The sequence below is a fragment of the Epinephelus lanceolatus genome, chromosome 14 (assembly GCF_041903045.1).
Source record: "Epinephelus lanceolatus isolate andai-2023 chromosome 14, ASM4190304v1, whole genome shotgun sequence".
NCBI classification, from domain to species: domain Eukaryota; kingdom Metazoa; phylum Chordata; class Actinopteri; order Perciformes; family Serranidae; genus Epinephelus; species Epinephelus lanceolatus.
Window position 1 is genome coordinate 35,636,072 of NC_135747.1, and position 25,158 is coordinate 35,661,229.

The window sequence follows — 25,158 nt, forward strand, 5'->3', positions numbered from 1 at the left end:
TCTGTGGAACTTCATAAAGTTTAAAAATGTCCATAATGTGGTACATATCAGGAGGACTATATTCAGGTGCACCTAAGCGCTTTGGATTTTCCATACGGATCTCAAGAAATGCTGAGATGGAGGATGGTTAAGTGGAAAATAAAGAGACACAGCACATTAGGCTGTGATAGAATAATGCAGAAAAAGAGGGAAAGATATTTAGATGTAATTGGGAACTTGGGCCTTTGTGTAGTTATCAAACCAAGAAAACCAGTAATGTGCTGCAGATAGGAATGAAAATAAACACATTCACCTGACAACAGCAACGCTGGGATTCATTAAATAGAAATGTTGAAGTGAAAGCTGTTTTCCAGCACAGTGATATCCAAAATACCTGCAGGAGCAGCCACTGTAATAAAACCCTCCTCAGCAACAAACACTATGGGATTCATGCCTTATGAAAAAGGTGGCGAATTATTAAGAGTATTACAAATGCAATAACAGTGACAGGAATATGAGACAATGAGAAAAAATTGCAAATGTGTTTGAATCGAGTAATAAGAATCTGAGACAGTACAGGAGAGACCCTTTGGTTACACAGGAGAGAAGAGATTAGAGGGAGGAGAAGAGAAGATGAGACTTGAAGCTGTTGTTAACGAGCGAGAGAAGGAGGGAGGTGTGTCGATATGTTTTCATTAACGGCTTGGTTTGATGCCTTTATACCTGCATGCATTAGGCGAAGGATTCAGGCATTAGCTTTCAGCTACTGTAGCATTCATGAAACGTTAAGCTAGCTTTGGCTGACTCGTAGCAATATGGCCGTGGCATTACTCTGGCTTTCTGCTCAGGCTTTTTACAAAACAGGTAATTCCCCGGCTCACTGGGAGCAGTACTTTTCAAGCCTGCAGTGGCCTGGTGGTATAATTGGCAGCAAAAGTGTTATTAAGCTTGGCCCTTGTGAAAAATCAAAGATTTGTTCAACCCAAAGGGTGCAGCCACACCCAGCTTCTCCAGTCAGAGCTCTGAGGCAGGAATAAGGGCACGGCCTAGATTTCCATGTAGGAGATTAAAGACATCACTCTCAGTCGAGTTTAATCACTCTGCCGCGCATGCATGTGTGAAGCCAACTTGCCTAACATTACATTGACCTTAACTGCCGCTGTGCATGTGTGTGCGCGCGTCATCTCTGTTAGAGCCAGTTTGACCTTTTATATTGAGGATGTTTTTAACCTTTTTCACTTTATCAGATTAAATTTTAAGATCAGGACTGACTTCGGGTTGGTTTTTAAATTAGCATGTCTTAAAATGACGTTTATGTGTCCCATTTCCCTTCAAGGATAATTACTTCCTTTATTATTGTAGTTTTGACATCAAGTTAACATTGTGCTCATCTTTACTGCTGAGATCTGTGAACATATTGCTCCATGGAGGACTGATGGGACAAGAAACAAACGGGTGTAAATCACTAGTTTCATCACAATATGATAGTATACAAATTCTATAGACAACGTTATGACATTTGGTGAAGTCTGCTGCAACACAATTTTGATTCAGCTCAATTCAGAACAAGTAAACAGTAGAGAGAAGCATGGATGCCGATGAAAACTTTATCCATTCTCTCTTTCAAACTTGATGCAGACTAATTTGTATTGATGTTTGAGTGCTGCTTAGATGGAGACGGATGGTATTTTGTGGTGGCCCGTCATTGTTTCTTGCCAGTAAAGGAGCTAAAATTAGTGCGTTCACGTGGGTATTGTGTTCCTATCGCAGGCGCTTGTAGGATTCTGCACCATTCACATTTGAACCTGGTACCTGGAATTCATTTTTGGTTACTTTACTGTTTCTGTAGAAACAAAAATGTAGTTCTTGAGCAAGCTGCAGTGGGGTGTGTGACGCGGTTCTGCTCATCAGCTCTTTTCTTTTTCTAAAAGTATTTTTAGGGCTTTTTTGTCTTTAATTGATAGGACAGTTGTTAGCATGAAAGGGAGAAAAGAGGGGGGACCACATGCAGCAAAGGGCTGTAAGTCGGAATCGGACCCATGGCCACTGCAACTAGGACAGAGCCTTTGTACATGGGGCACCTGCTCTACTCGGTGAGCTAATGTGCACCCCCATCTGCTCTTTTCTGATCACACATTGAGCTAATCTTCTGTCTCTGTCTATGTGCTTGTATGAGCATTTCTGTATGTGTGTCTGCTCATCCAGCAGTGATACTAGGCCATTACTAAAATAATAAAGAAAAAAAATAGTCCAGATGCTGAAACTATCACGTCAGATTTGGGCCATAGTTTTGGCTTGCTGGGAAGCCAACGGAGCAGCTGACAGAGCTCCGTGGCCAGCTTCCTGGCTTTGGGACTTTTACTTTCTAAACCTGGTGCTCTCAGGTACCACGATAAATTTGACATATCTAAATACTCAATAAAGCAGACGAAATTCGGTTGGTGCCCTCCACAGTACAGAGTTTGATACCCAACCCTAGGGGCCTGTGGTCAATTTAAGATGATATCATATGCCCATTTAACGCAGTCAGTCTCCGGAGAAGCTTACAGAAGCTACAGAGCCTTTGTGGTATTATTTTATCACCTTCATTTGATGAGTGAAGTAATTTAAGTACCAAAGTGCTGCAAAGCGAGGAGCGCGAGAGCACCGTTAAGATGTAACTTTACATAAAAACATGTCTGTACTGTGTGTGTGTCTATGTCTCTGACACTGACAGCAGAGGACCAGCAGAGCAGCATGCCCCTAAACCAATGGTTCCCAACTGGTCCAGCCACAGGATCCAGATTTTTCCTAAGTCATTCGTTCCAAGGTCCACACAGTTTAATACATTCAGCGTCATACTTGTGTTTGGTCATGTCGTCAAGCTAGTTTGATGTTTCTGTCAAGTAGCTGTCTGCACTTCAAAATAAAAGGTCTGTGCCAGAAATTTACTGTACTTAAAAATAAAGTTGTTGTTTTTTTTTACAAACTAGACATGTTTGCGAGTCACTTTGAGTCCTTTCAGAACAGATCCGCGACCCACCAGTTGGGAACCACTGGTCTAAATAACACCAAAACATGGTAGAGACTCAGCCTAGTTTTCTTTTACATGACTATTTAGGTACCTTTACCTGCCAGTGTGGCAAATAGCTTTCTAAGAATGGAAAATCTACCTGCTTTTGGTGCTTGGCGGGTGTTAGGACCCTGAATAAAAGTGGAACATTACCTAAAATGATGATTTAGATTGATATTTTCACTTAGCATCAACAATAGTGGATCGATAAATCAGCTCAGATAGATGGATCATTACACCCCGACAAGAATTTTCCACACAGTAATCAGACGTGTTGTAAACTAGCCATCAGTTAAGCCAGCTCTCTGTATCCATCCCACTTTGCATTCAAAACCCAAAGTGAAAGCGCCTGCAAAGCTTCATTCCCAGAGCCCAAATGTTACCACGACCAATAGAAACCAAGTTCCAAGTTGTAATAAACTGTAATTATGGTTCAAGCTTATTTGGAGTCAGCTCCCAGTAAAATTTAAGACTTGTACTCTGCTGTGAGACACTTCAGCTAAAGTAGAAAAGTGTCAGACCCTCTAAGTTTATGTGTGCAGGGTCCTGACATAATTTCACTTAGTTGGATCCCACGTAAACGCCATTAACTGCATGTTGTCTGAGGTCTAGTATCCTTGTTTGTGTCAAACAGTCTGCTCGCTTAAAATCAGTTTTATGCTTTTAACAAATCCATGCACGTTTGTTGGGAGTGTCACACCTTAACTCAACAGCCTCTCAATCCAGCCACCCACCACATCCACCAGCCACCACCACTAATGAATGATTAAATAGCTGCCATGTCAGGTTGAGCCAAGCAGTGAGTCATTGTTGGAGTCTCCCGTGTCCTGGTGGGGGCCCCCGCTCTGCAGCTTGCCCTCAGATGATGGATGTGTTGGCGTGAGGTCTGCATCCACCGCCAGGCTCAAAGATCCACCAAATTAATGGACTCCGTTAACTGACGCATTAATAACCTCAGTTAAATTGAGGATTTGATCAGAGACGAAGCGGCAGAGATGGAGAGATAAATTAACGGTAGCTGTCAAAGGGTACGTTCCAGCTCAGCTTGATTAATCAGATTTAATCATAAAGGAGCAAGAGTTCCTTATTCGGAATTTTTTTTTATAGCAGTTTACATGGTGGAAACAGCAGCTCCGAACTGTTCCATGTGGCACCGTGTTCTCTCAGACACAAGCGGCGGGAAAGATGGCCTCCTGAGTAACATTCTGCTGTTTATTTTTCATGACATTGCAGAGCTTTCTCGGTCCTACATGGTGAAAGCTGTCATGTTTGTCATGATTAGACGCCCCCCTCTTGCTGAAGGTGAAAGACATTTGACAGTGACTTCCCAGGCTCTGTGTGTTCCTCTATCTTGTCATCCGCAATGACAAGTCATCGCAGAATTTAATATTTTAGACGAGTCGCCCGGATGACATGTTTTTCTAGTTGTTTGCCTTCAAACTTCAAGGACTATCATCACATTTCTGTCATGCTCTAGTGAAATATTTGAGCCCAGACTTGTGTTAGGCTGCATACACCTGCACACACAGATAGACACCGCATACTGCGAATGGGAAAAAGAGAAAAATAAATCATGCAATATGTATGCAGTGCCTGTGTTACAATATACATGGTGCTGTAGAAATGCAAGACAGATGCAGGAAATACTGTGTGGAAGAGAAGGGGCTAATAAGAGATTAATGCTGAAGGTTTTTATGCACTTTCACTTACTCCTGTAAAGGCATTTATTATATAACACACAGAATACTGGGTATAAGTAAGCAGGGGCAAAACAAAGTGTATACAGCACCTGGAAGAACCATGCTCTCTAAAGGGATGATAAAATGGTCTTACTGTGCTGAGAGCTACTCACCTTACCTCAATCACAGATATTTTAATACTAACATCAGTTAACATCAATTAATTTAGAAAAAGTGGCAGATAGAGAAAGAAGTCACACACATAAGGTCTATCTCTTTGTTCTCTTTCTGCCAGTTAAAGCTGAAAAAAGTTTAAAAAAAAAAAAAAGTCACAATTTGAAAATATACCCTCTTCCTGCAGCTCTCCCCCCTCTGTCCTAAGCCCCTCCCACCAAACAACCACGGGCATATGAACACACTTCATACAGTAACCCAGTGTTTCCCATACATTGTTTTATTTAATCTTATTTCAGTCTAGAGTTGCATGCAGTGCATTCACTCAGCCCCACCCTGCCCTGCTCTGTCTGTTTATCAGACTACAAATGAAACAAGAGTTAGCTAGCTAGGTAGCCACCCCACAGTCCCTCCGTCTCACTCCCCGCCACTTTGGACTGCTTCCCCAAGAGGAGAGCGGGCAGCAGCTCGGGAGATGGACCTTTAGTCAGTGGCTGTAGCAGCTCAGATTTGCGCAAATCCCCCAGCACCAGATGGAAATGGAAGCGGTAAATGGACTTGTATAGTGCCTTTCTAGTCGTCTGACCACTCGAAGCGCTTTTTTTACACTACGAGTCACATTAGCCATGTTTCCATCAGCCTGTTTAGATGCGCATCTTGAAGTATCGCATCAGAAAATTATGATGGAAACGCCAAAATTCGAATTAAAATCCCCTGATTCGCACAAACTAAAATACTCTCGCTTTAGCCGGGATGTGGTTCATTCGAAAAAATGTTGATTCGCAAAACGGGGGATGGAAACAGTTATGTTCGAATTAAGTCTAACGTAGCGCACCTCTCTCCATGGTGATATCCACACTCCGGGTCGGGAAGGCGGTAATGCATTTACAAGCTGGTTGCCAACGCCAGAAAACGTAGAAGAAGAAGAATGCAAGACTTGTTTTGTTTCCGGTTCTGCGGAAAACTCGCACGAGTTCGTAGTTTTCACCAAAGTCCGTACATTTAATGGAAACACACAGGATTCGTATTTCTTTTAATGTACATTTCCCAATAATTCAAATCACTTTTGCATGGAAACATAGCTAATGTCACACGAGTAGGACACTTCGAGTCACATTCCCAATCAGGTGCTACCGAGGTGCCACCTGCTACTCAGTTTCAACACACACACACACACACACACACACACACACTGATTGAACAGCCATCGGGAGCAATTTGGGGTTCAGTATCTTGCTCAAGGATACTTGGACATGCAGACTGGAGGAGCTGCGGAACTGATGTGCTGATCTTCCGATTGGTTGACAGCCTGCTCTACCTCTGAGCCACAGCTGCCCCTCTATCAGCGAGCTGGTGGGCAGCAGCAGTGCCAGGTCTAACCTGAGCTGCTGCCTGCTCTCCTCCTGGCAAGGTGGTCTGTAAATACTCTGTTACATTCAAAATATTACTAAGTAAAAGTACAAAAAGTATTGACATCAAATATACTTTAAACACCAAAAATAAAAGCACTTATGCAGAAATATTTTTTATTAATGATCTGACTTTGTGAAGTAATTGAGTTTACTTAATTTTGATTACTCAAATAAATTACAAGAACCTCAAAATTGTACTTAACTACAGTACTTGAGTAAATATACTACTGTAGTTATTTTCCACCTCTGCTATACATTAATCAAACTTTTCCTGCGTCCAAAGGAAAAGGCATTCTTACAGTAGTGACAGGATCCAATTGAAGTAAACAACAGTGATTATCTTTGACTTGAAAAAGAAACGGTTTATGAAATATGTTGACAGATTTCTGTTTATTCTGGAACGTGGTGGATATTAATAGAGAAAGTAGAAAAGGTTGGAAGTGGATGTAATTCTCGGGGGACAGCGAGTACAGTATGTCATTAAGAGATATCTCATGTTCAGAAATCACAGACTGAAATGATTCTGCTGTCCTATTTTGTATTTTCAGAACAAAACAATTCATTTTAATCAAAACTTGTATTCTTGTCACGCACCGTCGCACATGAGCTACGTGATTCCTCGCCGTCTTCTCTGTGTTCACTGCAGGCGTTTTTAAATGAGGGCTGGTTTTACAGCTCCTCTGCTCATTGGGGTCTGGCCTCCTAAACCACAGCTGTAAATGGCTAACGAGCGAGGGTGAGTGACAGACAGGGAGTTAGATAGATGGATGCTGCCGAACAAAGCTGGCCTTGAGCTTTACGAGAGCTTCCCGTCCCTTCATCACTCAGTCCAGCACAACATCCACTCCATGTTGAGCAGCCCCTGTTGTTTTGCTCTGTGCCTCCTGATGTGCTGTGGCTCTGTTATTCTTCAGATTAGGGATGTCAACAGTCACTGTTAATTGGTTAACCTTCAAGATGTTTTCGACCGGTTATCAAGCGGCAATCTCGCGGGCTGAAAACTGAGCCAATGCAGAACTGCCAAAAACAGCAGTTCCTTGAATGACCACTTGAGGCTGGCTCCAGGAGGGAGTCAATCCCCACAGACCCCCAACTTTACAGTGGAAATAAACATGTTTACAGCCTGGAGCAAAAAGTAGTTTTGGACTCTATAGCTAACTTCAATGTTGTGACATCGTCGTGACAACTGTACGGGGTTCAGATCCACCCTTTGCTCCTCCACAGCGTCATCCTCTTATCCAAATATGGTTACTTCTGGCTCCAAAAAAAAAAAAAAAACATGGTGTCACAGCGACAGCTGAAATGCCGAACTCAATGCTTGAAAACAGGAGTCCACAAACCACTCGGTGACGTCACAGTAGCTACAGTAGTAGCACTGTTATTTAATACAGTCTATGCGAGTTATGCATATTGGTCCATGGGTTTGCTTCAGTTTACTGCACTGCCCACTGCCATCATAGCTGGATGGGAGCTAGCTAGCAGTGCCTGACCCATGATGGCGAGATGACACCGCTGTGCCCGCCATTTGGTCTCCCACCAGGTCGCTCTGGTGATAAGGCATTATAATTTTGAGCCACAAAACCCCCTAAGGGGCCGTATACATGCTGCACCTTTAACCGTCTGGATAACGCAAGGTTGGGCACCGGCTGCTACTGTTGTGCCTACTCTGTGCTAACTTTCAAAGGCCCAGAGGCAGGTTGCTTCTGAGGTTGCTCAGTGACCATAAACAGCACCGTAACATAGCCTACTTACCAGAAATCCTGAGTGCAGAGGTGATCTTCTTCCAGGTGTTGTTTTTCAAGTGTGTATTAGGCCAAAAATATTGACAGATGTAAAGCTCCGGCAGCGCTGCACTAAAGTGATCAACTTCTCCTCCGTATTTATCACAGACTGATAATTACAAAAGAAGGGAAGGATGTCTATTGGCTGTGATTGGTTGGTCCTTGTCACGTGACGTGCAATGTGCACTGCTGCATTCCAAAAGTTGAACTCTGTTTATCTAAGGGCGCAACCATCACGCCCTAAAAAAAAAAAAAAAAAAAAAAAAAAAAAAGCACCTGGAAACGTGTGTGGTGCTACGGCGCCTCTCTGGTGTTTGAGCGGGCCTACTGTGCGTCTACGATGAGAACAATGAATTTGAGGGTGCAAAAACATGGCATGTATACTGCCCCTTAGCATTGTTAACTATTGTTAGCTCTGTTAGCACTGTTAGCAATGTCCACGTGATTGTTGGTGTAGCTCAAAATTCAGCTGCTTACTCTCCGGGCCAAACTGGAGGGAGACCAGAGGATTGCCACTGTCTTTCTGCAACAACGCCGTTCAGCCACCATAGGTTGTACAGCTGTAATAGCGGAATATGCACCACCGCTAGATAGCTCCCACTAAACCCAGGTTGTGTAGAGTGCAAAGCCACCAAGACTAGCTACTCACTGGAGTCCAGAGCGTGTGCAGCGGTCACCATGTTTCTGCATGTCAAGCACAGCTCGCTGCCTGTCTGTTAGAAGAGCCAACAGAAACTGAAATCAAGGGCAAGACACAAAACATTTAAATTTCACCACCTCTAAATAGATAGCCCTTCGAACCGCAGCGCTAAAACTCACTGAGTCAGTTGTGTCATTTGGCAATTCTTCTTAAAAATTACTGGTCAGAAACATTCCTACTTCAGATGAACACTTTAAAAGATCATGTTGCTCCCATTTTCATCTTGAATATTTAAAAGAATTGTCTCTGGCATGTTGGCTTCCATCAAACACTTGTAAGGTGAATAGAGGTTTATATGGCAGCTTACACTCATGTTAGAATGATGGTTGGTGGGTGAAAAGTGTCTGTAGACATATAAATACCTTTCTGTAATCAGTTTAATATGATTATTTGCTTGCTATAATTTAGTGTGGAAAAATTTGCACTGGGTTAATTATTGAGAAAATGAGACAAACATTTTATGGTACGTATGCTAATTTTGCTCCAGTGTTCCAATTTCAAGAGAGAACTCTCTGCAGTAGGAACTTACAAGGTTAATGCATATTTATTTATCTGTATTGACCTTATTGCAAATGCATGAAATGTGCAAACAAAAGACGGATGATAAAAACAGAGAGGGAACCTTGTAGAGGGAAGAAAAAAAGCAAGAGCGGTTGAGATACGCTCTCAGGGGTCTGGGACAAAGTGGGATCTACTCAAGAAGAAAATAACGTAGGTGGAGCTGTGGAGATGAGACACACTCCTCAAGTCATTCGTCATTTTACAGTCAGGACTCTACACTCTCTCCCTGCCAGCACAACTGCTCACATGGGGTGTGAGGGAGGACCCAGCTGCGAGTGACATGGCTGCATTATCACACATTCTGACAAGTGTGCAAAATCATTTTAACTCAAGGTCGATTGTAGGTGCTGCTACGCCCTCGCTGTCTTCTGCCGACTCTAGAGGGAGACCAGTTGTAGAGATGCAGGTGAATCAGTACCCCTTTGTTTCAGGAGGGAGTTTGATTTGTTACAACCAAGAGGCCAAAATCCAACCAGCTACAAACGGCTCTCAGATGATGGGATAAGAGGTTTGATGTTGAAAGGAAGCCCCACATGATCCACAGTGCTCTGCACATAATGCTGTGGTTCCTGGTGGATTAGAAAAACATTCAGGTGAAACTGTTTTTATAGCCCTGTGGGAGGAGCGGTGTCAAGAAGACTGGTCGTTCCCCCGCAACATGACAGTTTATGACAGATCAAAACAACTAGACTCACCATGCGTTACCTTAAATATGTGAAGAAGTTTTCTTGTATGCCTCTACAGTGAATGGAGAATCCCAAAAGAAGGCAAACATTCTTTACTAATAGAAGTAATCCGATGTTTGGGAATTTGTTTGGGAAGTACTGAGCCTGTGAGACTTGGATTAACCTGCATGAGTTCTGTGAGAGTTTGTAAACGGATGTTTTAATAAAGATTTGCTGTTGTCAACCCTTTGAAACCTGGAGTACCATCACTTTTCTTGTGCTGCTTTCAGACGCCTTTTGCATGTATTTAAATTTTGAAACACGAGTGAATTGGTTGATTTCTTTTAAAAAACATGGGTAAAATAGGCAACGAGCAACTTGGTAAGAAATGCCCTGTTTTAAAAAGAAATCAAGCCACTTTGCTCTGGTTTCAGAGGGTTAAACGCAGACCCTGTTCACTTAGGTTCATATAGAATGTTCGCCTTTTTTGGATTCTTCGTTCACTGTCTTTTTCTCAAATTGACAGTATCGCACGGTGAGTAACTGATACACAAATGGTCATTTTGCGGTTGAAATATTCCTTTAAGTTAGTGGAAGGTAGCTGGAAGTCGAGGGCAAATTGGCATTGATTTGGTGGCCGCTGCCGCTGCTGACCCGAAACTGGAGGGTGTTACCGTTGAGCATTGAAACGGGTTATGAATGTTGTGTGAGGACACCTGCTCCTGACTGAAGATTACAGCTACTTCATCCAGTGACAGAAAGAGAGCACAAATCAGTGTAAAAGCCTCAATCATGGTCGTTGTGTTGACCTCCAGTAGTACATGTTAGAGCCCCATTTTTAAAATTCAGTGCTCCTGTTCTCCTCCTCCTCCTCCTCCTCCTCCTCTTCCTCCTCCTCCTCCGCTCTCTGTGTCTATCTCCTCTGGAGTGCATTTACTGTAAATGGAGGTCATTGAGACTGCCCTTTAGAGAGATGCGCGGGTGAAGTCCTCGTCTCTTCTATGTTTTCATTTCTTCTGTGAAAATATCGGAGCGAGGTCACATTTTAATTTGCAGGTAGCTCTCGGCAATTGAACGCACAGGGCTGCAGGGTGTACTCTTACTGCATCAGGGTTGCCATGGCACCGAGGAAGTCGTCCGTCATGAAAATATCCTAATTTCACATTCATTACTTTACTGTGATAATCTGAAGTATTTTTAAATTGTCTGCTGAAGGTCCACATGCTGACCGGAGGCCATTGAGACAGCTGTGGTCTCTGGGAAAGCTGACTAAACTAGACGAAGCCCAGCAGCAGGGTGATTATTCTTTAGGGTACATTAGAGCGGGAAAAATAGAAGATTTTGTTGAGATTTAGCCCCAATTAAGCCGTGCTTAGCAAACAAGAAAATTGGGGTGAACATCAGCATACTCTCTCTCCTCCCTTGCAGCACCCCAAGCTACAAAATAATAGCCAGTGTGACAGCAGTGAGCTTAATTAGTAGGAGAAATATATGCATAAACCTTGTGTGCAATATTTATACACACAACATTGACTTATTGTAAATATCTGGATTTAGTTTAAAGTTCATTTAGCTCTGGAGGCGACGTTTAAGGCATTCACACATGCATTTTGCACAGCTCCACATCAGTCTGTAGGCAATTTTGATGCAAGTATTATTTCACATGGAGGGTTTCTGATTTCACATTTTCCTCTGTCGTCCAGGATTCATTTATGAATGCAAATTTCCTTCCACTTTTTATGTATGGTGCTGTCTTTTATAGTGTATTCGCTGCTCTGTTGTTGTTGTTGTTGTTGTTGTTGTTGTTTTTATGTTTACCAGCCCAGGGACAACAGATGCAAATTAGCTGCTAGCTAACTGTAATGCAATTACTTTTAATTGTGCATTGGTCCTGCAAAAATAAACAATAAAATAGAAATTTAAAAAATAAAGAAAGCACCAACCTCCTTGGCTGCACACCGAAGGAAGCCATGCTACAAAAATCAGCATTTAGGTCAGCCATGTTGGCATGTGTTGCAGTCTGCTTTTTCGCTTATTTGATACCACCACTGCCAAAGTCAGAAAATAACCCAATTTAACCATCTTAGAATATAAAAAAAATTGATAATCATTTCATAATTCTGTTGGATTTTTTTTTGTGTTTATTAAGGCTAGGCATTCTTGATTTGAAGGATTTGAAGAAAAATTAAAAATAACAATAAAATACAGCATGTAAAACAGGTCAGAACATGTTGCATTATAGCAAGAAACACATCACATATAAAACAGTTACAGACAATTCACTATCACATGTTACAGTTGAATATTACATGTATCAGTGTTCATGTCGTTGTTGTAGCAAAAGAGAACAGGAGTTGCTGGTAAGTTTTGCCATAACTGTGGTTACATCATAAAAGGTAGAAGCTGTGATAACTGTGGCGTCCTGATTCCTGCATTGTTGTCCAGGGAAAAAGAATCTTGTGAGTCATGTTGTTTGTGTGTGCGGTGAGATCTTTTCTCATGAGTCACGTAGCGTGTACAGTTGTTTTTTGTGTGAGAGAGAGTTGTGCCGCTTACCTGAAGCATTGAGAAGAGAATTTGTAGTAAACATGCCACAGCTAGCTGACATCTCATTCTTGTATCTGCCAAAAAAATACCTTAAACAGGCAGTGTGGGAGCATTTTGGATATCTACAAAATGACCAGGGAGTTGTTGTAGAAGATGGATATTCAATTTGCAAAGCTTGTCCTTCAAGCAGTGTCTACAAAGAAGTCCAACACTTTAAATGTATTCTGACATCTTAGAGATAATTATCCATCTCTGTGTGCACAAGTCAAGGTAGAAAAAACTTTATTAGCTAACGTACAAGGCTGGACCAACACAGTTAAAACTCTTATGTTACCCCCCAGGGAGGACTGTGGGAGGGAGGTTCAATCTCTGTTTCTGTCTTTTCTTTGTACCCTTTGTTCTGTGTAGCCTTTTCCCATTTAACCATTAGAAATGATTTTTCAGTGTCCAAACGTTACATTATAAAAACTAACTGGTTTTAATAATCAGGGTAGCAGTGATTGACACTTTGAAACCTGAGAAAGTTGATTTCTCTCAAAAACATGGGCAGAAGGTAAGGTGTTGGCCAAAAAAGAGCAAGGTTTGGCTTTATAATCTTGTGAACATGAACGCCGCTGTCCTGGGTGAAAGTCACTGTTTGTTAGTTTGTTTGTTTTTTTCTCTTTCACTATTTTTTCTTTTTTCCCAATTTTCTCTTTTTTTCCTAATTTTCTCTTTTTTTCCCCCTAGTTTTTTTTCTTTTTTCCATAGGTTTTTTTTTTAATTATGTTTTCCAAACTTTTTCTTTTTCCCTATTTTTTTCCCTCTTTCCCTGTTTTTTTTTCCTTTTTTTTCCCAAGTTTTTTTCTATTTCCGAAGTTTTATCTTTTTCCCATTTTCTCTCTTTTTTCCTGTTTTTTTCCCTTTTTGTCTTTTTCCCCAATGGTTTTTTCTCTTTTCCCTTTTTTCTCTTCCAGTTTATTTCTTTTTTCCTTTTTTTTCTCCCTATTTTTCCTTTTTTCCCTTTCCCCCTTTTTTCTCCTTCCCTGTTTTTTTCCTTTTTCTTTTTCCCCCTAGGTTTTTTTTATTGTTATTATTTCTTTTTTTTTTTCTCAGAGTTTAAAGGGTTAAATACTGCGTCTGAAAGAAGTACAAGAAAAGTGATGTTGCTCCAGGTTTCAAAGGGTTAAACAAATTATTAGGAACTGGTTAAAAGATAAATTAAATGTACTGTACCAGCCGTTTTGTGTTTTGTGTTTGGACAACAAAAATAAAAATAAAGTATATATTAAAAAAAGATAACTTAAATGGAAGGATTTTGTGAAAGAGATATTCGAAATTACCATGAGAGTCAGAAATCAAGTGCATATTTTTTTTATTTTCTTGAAGACAGATGGGAGAATGGTTGAGCTGTATAAAAGACTATGTTCCCGATGATCTGTGATTATATGACAGCTGAGGTAATAAGATTGATAGCATAGAAATGAGACACACACAACTTGTGCTGTTGGTACAGAAACCCCCCCAGTAGCTCATAAGGAATGCCCCTATTTAATTTTCCTTTTTTCCCCTTTCCTTTTTTTTTTTTTAAAAAATATTTTGCTCCTCTGCCATCAGGCAGGAGGTTCGGGTCCATCAGAGCAAAGATCACAATACTGTTTAACAGCTTCTGCCCACAGGCCATCAGGCTGCTGAACAGCCAACCCATCTCTCTGATTCCTCCCAGCTTAAAGAGACAGTTTACTCCAAAATCAGAAATACATATTGTTCCTCTTACCTGTGGTGCTGTTTATCAGTTTAAATTTGTTTGGTTTGAGCTTCCGAGTGTTGGAGATATCAGCCGCAGTGATGTCTGCCTTCTCTTAAATATAATGGAACTCGATGTCACTCAGCTTGTGGTGCTCAAAGCACCAAAAAATACATTTGATAAACTCAACAGCAATGTCTCTTTGCAGAAATCATGACCTGGTTACTGGTAAGATAATCCACAGACCTTGTTGTGAGCTGTTTTATGTAGGAACTATTTTCTTTCAACTGAACTACATCCACCAACTGTATCACTGCGCAGAAGGAAGCGTGCATCTACTGCTAGCTCACGTAGCACCACTGAGCTAGCTAACGTTGCAGCTCAGCCGAAGAGGACGCCATCATTGTTACATCTCTTGCTGTCATGAGCACCAACCTGTTGTCCATGAGTGGATGTCGATGAGAGATTTTGTCTGAACTGGACACAGTCTTGTTACAACTTCAAACTACTGTTGCTTTATCGTTTTACTTTTTTTTAACTTGCACTCCATCCATCTTAGGTATGTGGGCTCTGGGACTGTGTCGTGCTGTGTAAATGTTTGTGTTCTTGTATACAGTGTTATTTATGTTGCACCTTGATCCCACAGAGACACTCTCTCATTCTGGCTCGCACAGAGCTGGGTGGTAAGATGACAGTGAACTGGATTTGATTCATGGGAAATTAGAACTTCTGATTGAAGACGATGGAATAAAAACATCAGGATGTCCATATAGAAATGTAAAAATAAACAAATTGTTTGTGTTATCCTGTCTGATGTCTTTTCTTGTTCTTTCTTTTTTCCCCAGAATGCCGAGGTGTCTGTGTTCGAGGTCAACATTCGATTCATAGGAGGACTCCTGGCCGCCTACTACCTCTCTGGACAGGAAGTGAGTACTTCTCTGTGTGTGTGTTTGTGTTATCGTTGAAAGAGAAGCAGAAGGCTTTATCGTCTCCCCTCTCCTATTTTCTTTTTCTTTTCATCGACACTTCCTCCTCTCATCTATCCTCTGCTCTGCTCCTATTAAGGTCAGCAGGCAGATTTTGGCTCTTGGTTAAGGAGCTGGTGGAAGTTGAGTGTATCTCTCTCTGTCCGTCCCATCCATTCCTAGCTTTCATGCCCAGCCAAGCAGTGCTCCCTCTGTAATGGGAGCAGATGCATCAAATATGTGTTCAGCACAACGTCCACATTCACTGTAGGTGTTTTTATTTTATTTAAAATACTGCCTGAAACACATTTACGGATTTCAGTATCAGCTCTATGAACCCTGATTGATTTCCTATTGTTGTTTTTTTTCCGCTTTTTCTTGCTGCCCTGGTCATTTAAAGTTGAGAATTCTGTTTGTGTCATTAGTCATTCAGCTTAATTAAACACTGGTAAATCAGAATATTTAATTGTAGAGGTTTTTCTGCCAGTCGTGATTTATTTAAGTCCCTGTCCAGACATATTTTAAAGCAGTGGTTCCCAACTGGTCCAGATTTGTCCTTAGTCATTAGTTTAAGGTCCACACAGTTTAAATATTCTGCATCATACTAGTATAATAGTATCAGTAACATTGTTAACACTGAGCTACATTACAGAGAAATACAAAACCGTACTAATGAACCTTCATTAATATAGGCCTATATTTTATCTACAAGTGCACGTCACACGCTGAGCGAGCTGCCTGTTAATGACGCTGTGGGCTAATGGGCATGTAGCTACTTCCATGTTTCAGATGATACGTCATGTTTGTAGTCGCCCAATGAAGATGAGTTTACATATCACCTTGGGTTCGTCCTTCACCTTCTCAAAATGATCCCACACTTTGGATTTCCTGCCCGACATATTAACTAGCCTGTGGAAAAACCGCAGGTACCAGCCCTGGAAATTAATGTGACTAACAGGACTATTTGTGTCTGTCTAGTCAAATTGAATTCCCACATGGTCCAGTCATATAGGTTTTAAGACTAAGTGACCACTGAAATCTTGCCGACTAATGACTTTTCTGTTTGACTAACATTTGGTTGACTATTAGGGGGCAGCCCTATTAATGAGAAATTGCAAACTTGAATAGGGTGTTCAAGGAAACAAGTGTATTCTCACATTCAACTCAGATTCAGAATCCTGTAGCCCCTTTTACACTGCCACATTTTCCGCAAATGTTGGACCGATTCGCTGGCAAGCTGAGAGCGTTTAGACACACAGAGCTGGATTGGCGAGTTGATCCGAGGTGCCCAATTTTCCACCTCATAGGGTAGTCATATTGGCAGAACCTATTTAGTTTAAACAGACCGAGGTGGCCTTCCGCCATGGGAGGAGCTGTTGATGACGCCGCATGTGCGACCCACTGGCAGTGGATAAACAGAAAACAGCTGATAGCAGGAATTAGCGAGCAGCTAGTAGCAAGAGGGAAACACAAACCTGACAGACACTGTAAAGATGAGCAACTGGGGAGACAAGGAATTGTGCGCCCTCCTTGCCCTCGCAAACAAAGAGGCCATTAACCATCAGATGACGGGGACGGTGAAGGACGGGCCGACTTATGAGAGAATCGCCGAAGGACTGACCAGCCGCGGCTTCCCTCCCACGTCACTGTTTACGTCACATGCTGAGCTACACGTTTTGTTACTTGCTCACGCCCCCCATTGCCCCAAAAAAGGCGCATTCTGTATAAACAAAAGTAGGTAGGCGGCATTTTGCTGCACTCCCCGATTTTGTTTTTATACTGCCAATGCTGAACGAAGACTGATTGGGCTTTTCTGCAAATTTGCACAATTCCTGTTTAAAAAAAGGCTTGTGTTTTTGTCTAGTGGGTTTTCATCTACAAGTGATGTGCTTTGATGTATTGGTGCATAACATAAATATAGTGAGAGAAAAGTATTGAAAAAAAAGGAGGAAAAAATAATGATAAGGCCTTGGCACAAAGTTCAAAAGAGCCTCACAGAGAACAATTACACATAGAAAATGTATTGATTTAATGTTTGACTTTGGTGGGTAGTTAAAAAGGAATTCTCCTTCATTATCAGAAGCTGCAGTGTTTTATTGAATTTAAAAATCAAAAGCAGAACCGCAGCTTCATAAACGTTCCTCTCATCAGGTGATATAACAAAGCAGAGAACATATTAGTCATCTGTGGGTCGGTAAAAGCAATAAAAATCAGTAAAAGCTGATCTAATCACCTACAAGTTTTGCTTACTCCCACGAATAACGCCCCTAACGTTGAAAACACCCATTAAACTTTGCCCGAGTGATGCAGAGGTTATGCGTTGGCTTTTTGAAACTGATGAAGAGAGATTTTACATCACTCTGAATAACAACATATGCTCAAGTGCCTCACAGGCAAAACTTAAAGTCGCTCTCATTCGATTCAACCCCCCCCCATACACACACAAAAAATCAAACCCAGTCATTCATCAGAGCCTAGCCGAGCAATAATAGAAGCAGTGGGTGGTGGGAAAGGAGGGAGATGGAGCATGGGAGGGCTCGGAGGAGAGACAGTGATGGAGGGAGCTGAGGAGAGGGCGGTGGAACAACTGGGACGGGACAGCGAGGATGAGCGGAGGGTGTGTGAAGGTGATGCTTACAGATAAAGAGATGGGAGTGGAGGATGAGGATGATGAATGGCCGAGGTGGGGAGAGAAAGCGGGTGAGAATCATTCTTCACTCTCATTGGACATGTCCTTGAGCAAGGCACTTAACCCCTCAACTGCTCCAGTCAACCAGCAGCAGGATAAATGGGTGTTACTGGGAGGCTCCCCCAGGGGGAAGTTGTGTGTAGCAGCGTGAATATGAAGCCGGCTCCCAGCAGACGTAGAGTTTATCAGCATCTCTCCCAGTTGGACGTTAGCATGTCGTTAGGGATGAAGCTGTGATTGAGGGAGGGAGGGGCTGAAGCACAGGGAGAAGAGGGGGAGTCGACCAGAGAAGAAGCAGGGCTGAATGAAGACTGAAGGAAGGAGTGAAACAAAGGTTACAAAGTAGGAGACAGAGATGTATGATGTAAAGATGGATGGGATGCAGGGTAACAGGAAAGGTTTTGCTGTTGATGCTGTGGGCAACCACCAATCACCTGTCCTTATCTCAATGACTATTTTGCTATAAAGTAAACTGACTGAGTTGACTTTAAAAAAACCCTAAAAATTGGACAGGTGGAGGACACTAGCTCTGTTGTTCCTATGTACTACGCTTGACTTGGGGAAATAGAGATCTGTGCGGGTAGATGAGACTCTCAGAAAAAGGGGATATCACAGGAGTACTACCAACTGGTCCAGGAGCTCCACCTGGATGGTGGTTGGTTTGAGGCTTATTTTAGGGTGAACTGGCCCTTTGCTAAGTCCCACCCCCGGACGCAGGCTGACGGGTCATACCGTAGCATCAGGCAGACTCTTACACACAGCTGTGCTCCACTGACTCTAATTAACTTCATTTCCAGGCTGGTTTTGTGGATTTGGAGCTAAATGTTGTGTCTGGGGCACGTCGTGTACTAATGATACTCGTTACCTGGAGAGGTTGGAAAACTGCTCCAAAACCAAAATCAAACCCTGAAAAGTGTAGGGTTAGCTAGCTAGCTACTGAAGATATAGCCTACTGAATGTATACACATGCTGGTTTTGCTTTTTAATGATTATAACAGTGAAACAAAGAGCGACCCTGCTGTACAGGAACCAGTGAAGGGAAGCAGCGAAACTTTGCTGATATTCATCCAGCTGTGTGTCATCACAGTGTGTGTGTAGATATGCATTGTCTTGTGTGGCGATCAGCAGTGATGTGGTGGTTCACTTTTACACTGTGATCTGTAGCCTATAGTTCGGCTTTAGCTTCTAACTGTCTTTGTCTTTTTAACCTGTTGTTGCTGCTGAGTCAGTTTGACATCCTGGATATATCCTTCAAACACAGACTGTAGACCCCTCTGTCTGCTTCTCTCTGGAATCACTCTTTCGTTTTTCCAAAAATATGATCATATTTCAGGGAGTGCAGTTAGTTACAGTGTGGGCTCCATGCTTACTGCGACAGCTTGTCGGACCATCACAAAGGGACAGGGCTTAGCGAAAGGTCAATATGGGACAGTTTGACCAACTGTTTTCAATCGTCGGCCTGATTGCAATTGGTATAACATTTGAAAATACTTCAGGCTATAGTTTGTTCAGACGTGTCTTGCAACTTCCCTAATAGGGCAATGATGAAAGTGAGCCAACTTCAGCTAACTTCAACTTGTTGTCATCACCACTACAGAAACAAAGTTTTCCTCAGAAATGTAGACTAACAGGGTGAGTAATGGATATAGAAATGTTCATTTGGGGGTTGAAGTATTCCTTTTCCTTTTGAAGTATTCCTGGGGCGGCTGTGGCTTAGAAGGTAGAGCAGGTTGTCCACCAATTTGAAAATCGTCAGTTTGATCCCTGGCTCCTCCATTTAGCATGTCTAAGTATCCTGTGGCAAGATACTGAACCCCAAATTGCATTTTATATGTAGTGTTAAAGTGCTTTGAGTGGTCAAAAGACTAGAAAAGGGCTATGCAAGTGCAGCCCCTTTACTTTAAACTGTTGTGGGTCTGTGCAATATTAAACTGGGCCTCACAGAACCAGAGAGCCTGATGTCTTTGGCCCCATCGGAGCTCTAAGTTGAATAACAGAAACAAGCTTTTTATGAGGACATTAAAGAAAATGAAGGCCGTGCATCAGCAAAGTTAAGGAATGCAAGTCAGACTGCTCAAGTTAAGACTCAGATTTTCAGTCCTGTAAGTAGAAAGCTGCTGGAACTGAAGAAACATAGTGATAAAAGATTTCCAAGGCATCCGTCTTCTTTTAAGACCAACAGAATAAAGGACAAAGGAGAATAATTTAAGACCAAATACAAGAGGAAAGAAAGAGACAGAGAGGGTAATACAGACGGGGAGGACAGGAGCACAACAGACAAGCATAGAAAAACGAAGAGAAAGGAGAGCGTGATTCAGAGAATAAGAGTCGGAGATCAGCATTCAGGAGGACGAGGTGTTGGTCTCTGTTCAGCAGCAGTGATGGATTGTGTTTACTCCTCTGTCTGTCCCCAGCGTTATTCTTTTAGTCTCTCCTTCTGTTTCTACCTCTTTTTCCGATGTCCTCACCACCTTCTTCTCTCTTTTCTCACTTCTGTTCTGCTCTCGTGGTCACCCGCCTGCACCAATCTAACTACATCATCACTTCTCCTTCATTTCCATGCTGCTATTTCTCTTTTCTAACTCTTTTTTTTCCTTTGTTCCTCCATCTTTATTTATTCATCTTGTCCTCCCCCTTTTTCTCTCCTCTTAACTGTGCTTACTGTGTTTCTCATTCCTCTTCTCCCCATTTTCTTTTTGTTTTTAATCTCTTTTACTCCTAATTCTGTTTTCCATTTTCATGTGTCCTCTGTTCTTATTTCCCTTTCTCCTAATTCCCCTTCATGTGTAATTTTCTCCTCCTTGTCTTTCCCCTATTTCCTCTTTCATTTTTAGTTTCCTTACTCCTTTCTGTCTCACTTTCTCATCTCATTTTAAGACTTTCACTCTACATCCTTACTTGTTTCTTTGCTCCATCTCTTTCCTGATTTCTGTGTTCTGTCCACATCACATTTTCTTCCCATCTTCTTTCCTGCTATCTGCATTTAGTCTTTAATCCTCCTCTTTTATAAAAATCCATTTTTTTCTTTTACCTCCTGCTTTCATCTGTTTTCCACATCTTTCACTTCGTCCCCTTCCTTTTCCTTTCCTTTTTTCTCGCATCTCTCCAGTACATCTCACACCCTTTAATCCTTTACCTCCTTTAATCTTTACATCAGTAAATGGCTCTTCCTCCTTTTTTCGAGCTTCTCATCACATCGACGTCGCTCTCCTGCTTCGTCTTCCCCTTTTTCCTTGAGAACTCCATCACTGCTCGTCCTTTTCCCTCCTCCTCACTGTGATGTAAAGATGCACCAGACAAGAGTTGAGTTAGAGCCAGGTGGTCATTTTTAACATGTCGGGCAGGAAATCCAAAGTGTGGGATCATTTTGAGAAGGTGAAGGACGAACCCAAGGTGATATGTAAACTCATCTTCATTGGTCGACTACAAACGTGACGTATCATCTGAAACATGGAAGTAGCTCCATGCCCATTATCCCACAGCGTCATTAACAGGCGGCTCGCTCAGTGTGTGACGTGCACTTGTAGATAAAATATAGGCGTATATTAATGAAGGTTCATTAGTACGGTTTTGTATTTCTCTGTAATGTAGCACAGTGTTAACAATGTTACTGATACTATTCTTTCTCACACCTTCAACTCAAACCACCAAAATATATCATTTAATCATTACATTAATATCAGAAACATGTGGGCGACTAGTCGACTAAATGATGACTGTTGGTTGAAATCCTTAGTCAGACACAGCCCTAAACTTTTGACATTTTGGGGTTTTCAGTAACTTTGTTTGAAGGATCTGTTGATATCTTTTGTACGTCTTTAATCACACCCTTATTTTGAGGAGCTCATTAGCTCTCTGTGTACCTTCAAAGCAGCAGGAAGTAGAGGAGAGCTCGAGGATAACGTGCCTGATAAATCTACACCAGCTACTTTTACTGGCAGGTGGAGAAACCTGACTAGAGAGAAAGAAAACAGCTCCAACTTGAAAAAAAACTATTTCAATCAAACACAATGTTTTGTCTGCTTTTTCTGTTTCGGTGAGTGTGTCTTTTTCTCTCGTCTTGAGTTGTCCTGCAGGTACCTGCAGCTCATTAGCACACTGGTGTGTTTACCGTTCTGTTGTTTTAAACACAGAAACTTAGCAGCTGTAGTAACAGTATACCACATTTGGCTGGTGTTTTCCTCCCAGTCTGACACACTATCCTCTGGTCGTTACAAGAAGTGTGATAGTAAAGCTGCAGCAGGGTGTGCTGTATGCAGGCAGGTACGCTGGCCGCCAGTGTTGATATCTGGATTGTTGTGTCGTGTTGTACTTGTGTCACTCACGCAATGTTAGAGAAGCTGTGATACAGAAGTTGTTCTCTCTGCATTTTTGCTGCATCTGGGACTCTACTACAGACAAAATTTCACAATGTCATACCTAATTAAGTAAATAGAACTCAATGCAACTAAGAAACTGCGACTCCAGTGTTTTGAAAAATATGCTTGTTTACTGTGTCTCCAACAGTTTCATAAGAAGATAAATATAATTCCTGAACATGTTTGGTATCTAGATGAATCACCTTGCTTTGGAATGAGCAGGCCCATAAAGAAAAAAGCCATCAGGGCAGCGACAGACGCAGCAGAGAGAGCCTCCAGGTGGCTTCAGATAAAGAAGGGCGATTCTTGGACTAATGCTGCTGGGATGCAAGTCGGCGCTTGATGAACCCCAGTTGGGTCGCCTGGGCGAGGGTGTATGATGCTGTGAGACCCAAGAAACCCGATGAACCCACGATGCATCACTGACGATGTGTCCCAGCACATCCGTAGGCTATATCATTCGCCAGCGTTTTAGCACAAAGGTGTTTGCTCTGTTAGTAGTGAGTCATTTCACATTCCAAGAACATGCTGTTTTGTTATGTGAATGCTTTGTATAAAATGTCCCCAGATGAGGCTCCGTTCCTAGAGGATGCTGAGCTTAGAAAGCATTTTAGCAGCTGGAGGCGGCTTTTTGTAATAGTTTTAATGAGAATGAAGCTTTTTGCTCGCTTTTTTTATTTTTATTTGCGTTGCTACGCACCTATCGTTTCTGCACTCTAGGTGTCTTGCATTTTTGCCAGAGCGCTCTGAACTCCTGGAGTTGAAAGAACTTAAACTCAAAGCGGAAAAACGCCACCAAGTCATCTCTTTTTCTGTCATTTTTCCCATTGTCCAGTTGGATGATTTGTGAGGCGGGCCTTCTGTGGTGGTCACGACAACAAGTTTACAGTTGGTAAACAATGGAGGAGAAACTGGTGGTAGCAGTTGCTGGATACCCAGAGCTATACGGCCCGACGATAGACAGCAGGTTGTCAAACTGCCCCCGAGTCATCTTAAAATATGTCTGGAAATTGCCATCATGGAGGAGAAGCTCCTGGACCAACTGGTGGTACTCCCCATGACCCACCCTCTTTTTTAGGGTCTCATGTACCCACACAGATCTCTGTTTATCTGCTGACAGCGTCTCACCCTCAACCAGAGCTACAGACAGTACCCTCTGACTCAACATTTTAGGAATTAGGTACTAATTACTGGGGAAAAATGGTAGCTTGATTACACAGGAAGGTTAGGGTAAGGAGGTAACGGGGTGGTTGCCTGGCAACAATGAAAAGGCGCAGCAAGCGTGTTTTTTTTTTTTTTACTAGTGGCACTCAACTTTTTAAAAAAAGGCTGTGTAGTGCGCCTCGTGTTTTACAACCTGCAAAACACTTTCTGTGTAGTCAGGCCTTATTTGGCTCTACATGCATCAGTGAGGATTTTCTCCTATGACACCAAACAAGAGCAGACTGAGGTCCAAGATGGCACCTAGTTGTATTTAAATGTTGAACTACAAGACTTACACTTTACCTGACAGTATTCTTTAGGCCAACAGGAGTGATGTTCACTGATGAATTTAATTTTGTGATAGAATTATCACTTTAGATTCAAGTACAAAAAAGACTTTATACTTTTTTCTCCATTTTCCTCTAATTTTTGTTTTTCCCGTCTGAAATACATTATACATGTAAGGAGTTTAAAAAACACAGTGTGAAACTTTTTCTCCTTGTCCCCTCAAACAAACAAAAATAAGCAGGGCTGGAACCACAGGGATGATGAGCGAGGAACAGCAGATTGCGCAGAGACGGGAGAAGGTCAGGGGAGCAAGCCGAGCCCTGTAATGTAGGATAACGAGATGAGAACGTCTAAAAGGGAAAGCTGCAGACTCTGCAGGCATAAATGCTACAGCACAACCACCCTGTGAACGGATGGAGGAAGGGAGGGAGGGATGGAAAGCACATAAAGACATAGGAGAGGACAGAAACTGAACAGGGAATGAAGGTTAGGGTGGTAGAGAGACATGGGGGGCAGAGATAATGACAATAATGATGGTGATCATGTTAAATAAAACTCTGCTGATTCACTCGTTTAGAACATAGAGGGTGAAACAAAATGTAGGAAGTTTTAACTTTTTAAGAACCCTCTTTGTGGTCAAATGCGTCCCTGACCACCCCGGCAAGTGGTTTGATAGATCTGATCACAATACGTTTTGGTGGTTGTTTACATCTGTATTTAGCACTAGGGCTGCCCCCTGACTAAGAATTTTCCTAGTCAACCAATAGTTGTCATTTAGGGCCGTTAGTCGACTAGTCGCCCGCATGTTTATGATATTAATGTAATTATTAAATGACATATTTTGGTGGATTGAGAAATACAAAACCGTACTAATGAACCTTCATTAATATAGGCCTATATTTTATCTACAAGTGCACGTCACACGCTGAGCGAGCTGCCTGTTAATGACGCTGTGGGCTAATGGGCATGTAGCTACTTCCATGTTTCAGATGATACGTCATGTTTGTAGTCGACCAATGAAGATGAGTTTACATATCACCTTGGGTTCGTCCTTCACCTTCTCAAAATGATCCCACACTTTGGATTTCCTGCCCGACATGTTAACTAGCCTGTGGAAAAACCGCAGGTACCAGCCCTGGAAATTAATGTGACTAACAGGACTATTTGTGTCTGTCTAGTCAAATTGAATTCCCACATGGTCCAGTCATATAGGTTTTGATTTATTTTGACAAGGTGCAGCTCCTAATAGAGTTTCATGTTTTTGTTTTTCTGCGACTAAGCAACCGATGAAATCTTGCCGACTAATGACCTTTCTGGTCGACTAATGTTTGGTCGAGTATTCGGGGTCAGCCCCACTGTCCACTTCTGATGTGATCGGC

At 42.1% G+C, this 25,158-nt stretch overlaps 1 protein-coding gene across 1 annotated transcript in view; it reads left to right on the plus strand.

The window, feature by feature from the left end:
- The window catches only part of man1a2 (mannosidase, alpha, class 1A, member 2), a 209,227-nt gene that overhangs the window by 115,399 nt on the left and 68,670 nt on the right, over positions 1–25,158 (plus strand). The window contains exon 5 of the mRNA XM_033617549.2: positions 15,122–15,202. Within this exon, the coding sequence (XP_033473440.1) occupies positions 15,122–15,202 (81 nt within the window). The remainder of the gene's footprint in view (positions 1–15,121; positions 15,203–25,158) is intronic.